The sequence below is a fragment of the Colobus angolensis genome, unplaced genomic scaffold, assembly GCF_000951035.1.
Source record: "Colobus angolensis palliatus isolate OR3802 unplaced genomic scaffold, Cang.pa_1.0 Scaffold151, whole genome shotgun sequence".
NCBI lineage: Eukaryota > Metazoa > Chordata > Mammalia > Primates > Cercopithecidae > Colobus > Colobus angolensis.
In genome coordinates this window covers 1,496,339-1,501,048 of record NW_012114611.1, presented here as the reverse complement: position 1 = coordinate 1,501,048, position 4,710 = coordinate 1,496,339, and the positions used below count along the sequence as shown (strand labels likewise).

The following is a 4,710-nucleotide window of genomic DNA, read 5'->3' as shown; positions in this document are numbered from 1 at the left end:
TGTCTCACAGAGTACCGCATAGTCCTCTCCGTGTGATTTAAGGCAGGAAACAGAATGACTTTGCTGTGGTGCAGTTACTAGACAGGGGTGAAAAAGAGGAAATCCAGGAAAGCAAGAGAAAGCAATCTAATTGAGAGGTTTTCAACCATATTCATATCATAAATCAGTTAAAACAGTTCAGATTTTTGGTCAGAAAACTGGGTTGTAGTGCTGATATTAATGAACTTTGACATAAAGCTATTAGGTGCTGGCCAGGCACAGTTGTTCATGCCTGTAATCCTAGCACTTTGGGAGGCTGAGGTGGGAGGATCACTTGAGCCCAGGAGTTCAAGACCAGCCTGGGCAACATGATGAGACCCGATCTCAAAAAAAAAAAAAACCTATTAGGTGCCTTGCAGAGGGGTCTGATGTTCCACTTTGGGAGGTAGAAAGCACTCAGACTATGGGGTCTGTCAGAATTGGATTCCTACCCTGTTCCACTATCTACTGGCATTGTGACTGATATTGCTTAACATTTGTGTGCCTTAGTTTGCTTATCTCTAAAATAGGAAGAGAGTTCTAATAAATACAAGTACATAATACAATGCCTAACATATTAGTTCTCGTTCCCTTTCTCCTTATTGACTTAAACTCAGATGCTTTTCCCAAAGGATAGCAGCTGGTCTCAAAATTCTTCCCACAGCTATACACCATAAAGGTAACCCCTTTAGGAAATGCTTAAAGTATGGATTTTAATCAAGTATCTCTGTGAAATCAGTTTAGGGTGTTCTTTTCTTTATTAAGTCAGTGCTGGAGTTCTGAAATGCTTTCTTGATGACTCTTACATCATTTTTTAGGAGTCCTGTCAGGTCTTGAACAAAAACCGGGCTTGGCCTCAGTGACCCTTGAGAATTTTTTCCAAGGGTTACCTAATACTGCACAGATTCTCCTGAAGCTCATCATACCTGTAGTTTTGAATATTTGTTTAGCTTCTTTGCGCTGCTTTCAACCTACATAGATAACTGTGAGTGTCCTGGAAAACACCAGTTTCGGTTTTTTTTGTTTTGTTGAGATGGAGTTTTGCTCTGTCACCCAGGCTGGAGTGCAGTGGCGTGATCTCGGCTCACTGCAGCCTCCGCCTCCTGGGTTCAAGCAATTCTCATGCCTCAGCCTCCTACGTAGGGCAGGACTATAGGTGTGTGCCACCGTGCCTGGCTAATATTTGTATTTCTAGTAGAGACAGGGGTTTCACCATATTGGTCAGGCTGGTCTCGAACTCCTGACCTCAGGTGATCCGCCCACCTCAGCCTCCCAAAGTGCTGGGATTACAGGCATGAGCCACTGCGCCTGGCCTTTTTTTTTTTTTTAAATTGAGATGGAGTCTTACTCTGTTGCCTAGGCTGGAGTGCAATGGCACTATCTCGGCTCACTGCAACCTCCACCTCCCAGGTTCAAGCGCTTCTCCTGCCTCAGCCTCCTGAGTATCTGGGATTACAGGCGTGCGCCGCCATGCCCAGCTAATTTTTGTAGAGACAGGGTTTCTCCGTGTTGGTCAGGCTGGTCTCGAACTCCTGATCTTGTGATCCGCTCGTCTCGGCCTCCCCAAAGTGCTGGGATTACAGACATTAGCCACCGTGCCCAGCCATATATTTTTAGTCTCAAAAAATATGAAATACAGGCCAGGTATAGTGGCTTAAGGCCTGTAATCCCAGCACTTTGGGAGGCGGAGGCAGGTAGATCACTTGAGGCCAAGAGTTTGAGACCAGCCTGGCCAACAGCAAAACCCCATCTCTACTAAAAATACAAAAATTAACTGGGCATGATGGTGCATGCCTGTAATCCTGGCTACTCAGGAGGCTGGGGCGCAAGAATCGCTTGAACTGGGGAGGTGGAGGTTGCAGATAGCTGATATCATGCCACTGCACTCCAGCCTGGGTGACAGAGTGAGACTGTCTCAAAATAAATAAATAAGAGATGCATTTATCAACATGGAAAAAATCTAAAAAAATAATGCCATGTGAAAAATACAAATTGAAGATAAATACATATGATATAATATTTATGTATTTATGTAATGCAAAATAATAGTGTATATTACCTATGGATATATGCACATATCATAAAAATGCAAAAGCACGTATGGAAATAATACCAAGTTCAGGGTAGAAATCTCTAGTGAGACGAAGAAGGGAAATAGGACTTATTAGGTGTTCATGGGGGCGTCAATTGTATTTATTTTGTTTTAGTAAACTCTGTGTCATGCAGTGCGTGTTAATTATGTTTTATATGCCTGAAATAGTTTATAATTTAAATTTGTATAAATTATCTTTATTTTACAATTAAACAATACAAGGTAAAATATATTTCAAAAAATCTTACACAAAAATCTAAGTTGTTTTTGTTGCTAGTTCATTTAACTTTCCATCTTTCTCTACAGTATGCTTAAAATGAGGAAATGTTGATGCTACATTAATACCTGATACCGAAATTAAACCACCTTTTCTTTATATGAAATCTAGCATATAACTTCTATTTCTGGCAATGTTCTGCATTTCCAAGTTTGGAAATTAATTTTTCACATGCTGGTATCACTCATCTATTAATAATTCCCAGTGAGATGGTTGTATGTACTGTCGCTGATGCTAAAGAGTGATACATATTGTTAAAAATGAAATATCACTCTTTTCGTTATTCTCTGTATAGGCCTCAGCTGCCTAGTGACCTACTAAATGTTAGAATTAAATGACCCCGTCATCTTTTCCAGATAAATGCGGTACGTGCAATAGTTCCCAATAAGAGCAACAATGAAATCATCCTGGTTTTGCAGCACTTTGATAACTGTGTGGACAAAACAGTACAAGCATTCATGGAAGGTAATCCTGACTTAGTTTTAAAAATAAATTTATATTTGTTCAAATAGAATTTGCTTCAGACTTTTATAACACTCAGCAATCCAGTAATTCATAGATGATATAGCAGACCCCATGAACACATAACATACCATGACATTTGACAATACCTCTTTCAGCCCTAGAAGCTGAAATAAGCTATGTGGTGTCTATAGTAAGAGACAAGCTGAGAAAATTCCATCGTTTTGCGCTAAATGTTCTCTAATGGCATTTAAGAGGAAATCATGTGGCCGGTGGTATAAGGGACTTGATTGGAGTTGGGTTGAATAAGAATTTAAGAGACTCTTAATAACAAAGTAGTGATTCAGTGGCTCACCAACAGATGGCAAATTCAGGGACTCAGTATTGTCTTGCAGATTCTAATATCATTAGTTTGGCTGTGGCAAGTGACTCAAATGTGTGGGTTTGAATTTCCTTGTCTAATATGTAGAAGAATGGCAGGCTTAGTCAACCCTTCAGATTTATGGCATTGAGAAGTATTTTATAAACTTCCTTCCATGTAACCTGTTGGAAAAAAGCTATCTGAAGCTATTGCGTCTTTGAATAACAACATCAGGTTAGGTCTCCCTGTTTTTGTTTTCCTGAGTCTGCCAGCATAGGATACACAGGTTTGAATACTATAAGGTTTTTCTTTATTTTCATCTTCTTAAAAAATAATGTTAGTGTTTGGGTAATGTGCAGCTGTCTCCAAAACAGTATAGCCAAGATGGTATGTAACTGGAGGGGAAAGGATGGCACACTTGGCTAAAACCAGTGTGCCATCCCCTTTGTATTTGGTATAAGATGTATAGACAAGAAAATCTTCAAAATGGCCCAGCTACATTAGTCTCTTCTTAGAAGAACTTACTGAGGAAATTACTTGAAGAGGAGGGTCTAAGTAGGCAGGTATTCCAAAAGGGAAGCATGGCATGATTATCTCATTATATTACTCTAGACCGGATCCTTAATTTTTCCTGTTAGGAGCTTTGTAAATTCTCCAGCAATTACCAAATGGGAGGACACTGACTCCTGCTTTACTACTGTGTGTGTGGTAGGAGACAAAATCTGTAACTGGTTTCTCTTACAGGTAGTGCCAGTGAAGTACTCAAAGAATGGACAGTAACAGGCAAGAAAAAGGTAAAATGAATTACATTTAAAAACATGATGTTTATATTATTTCTTAAAATTTAGGCTCTGCAAAAATATTCGAAAGAAAAGGTTTACATACATATCTTCAGTTTACCTGGTTAAAAAACATCTTTGGCCAGGTGCAGTGGCTCACACCTGTAATCCCAGCACTTTGGGAGGCCAAAGCAGGTGGATCACTTGAGATCAGGAGTTCAAGACCAGCCTGGCCAACATGGTGAAGCCCCATCTCTACTAAAAACTAGAAAAAATTAGGTGTGGTGGCACATGCCTGTAATCCCAGTTACTCAGGAGGGTGAGGCAGGAGAATAACTTGAACCCAGGAGGCATGTAACCTGTTGGAGAAAAGCTATCTAAAGTTATTACATCTTTGAATAACAACATCAGGTTAGGTCTCCCTGTTTTTATTTTCCTAAGTCTGCCAGTATAGGATACACAGGTTTGAATACTATAAGGTTTTTCTTTATCTTCATCTTTACAAAAATAATGTTAGTGTTTGGGTAATGTGCAGCTGTCTCCAAAACAATATAGCCAAGTTGCAGTGAGCTGAGATCGGGCTACTGCACTCCAGCCTGGGTGACAGTGAGACTTCATCTCAAAAAAAAAAAAATGGCCGGGCACGGTGGCTCAAGCCTGTAATCCCAGCACTTTGGGAGGCCGAGACGGGCGGATCGTGAGGTCAGGAGATCGAGACCAT

The 4,710-nt window shown here is 40.3% G+C and overlaps 1 protein-coding gene across 2 annotated transcripts in view; it reads left to right on the top strand.

Annotated features, from left to right (window-relative positions):
* The window catches only part of SPATS2 (spermatogenesis associated, serine-rich 2), a 185,234-nt gene that overhangs the window by 143,645 nt on the left and 36,879 nt on the right, over positions 1-4,710 (top strand). For both annotated transcript variants that reach the window (XM_011936178.1, XM_011936177.1), the window contains exons 5-6: positions 2,744-2,852; positions 3,955-4,004. In XM_011936178.1, coding sequence (XP_011791568.1) covers positions 2,744-2,852; positions 3,955-4,004 — 159 coding nt within the window. The remainder of the gene's footprint in view (positions 1-2,743; positions 2,853-3,954; positions 4,005-4,710) is intronic.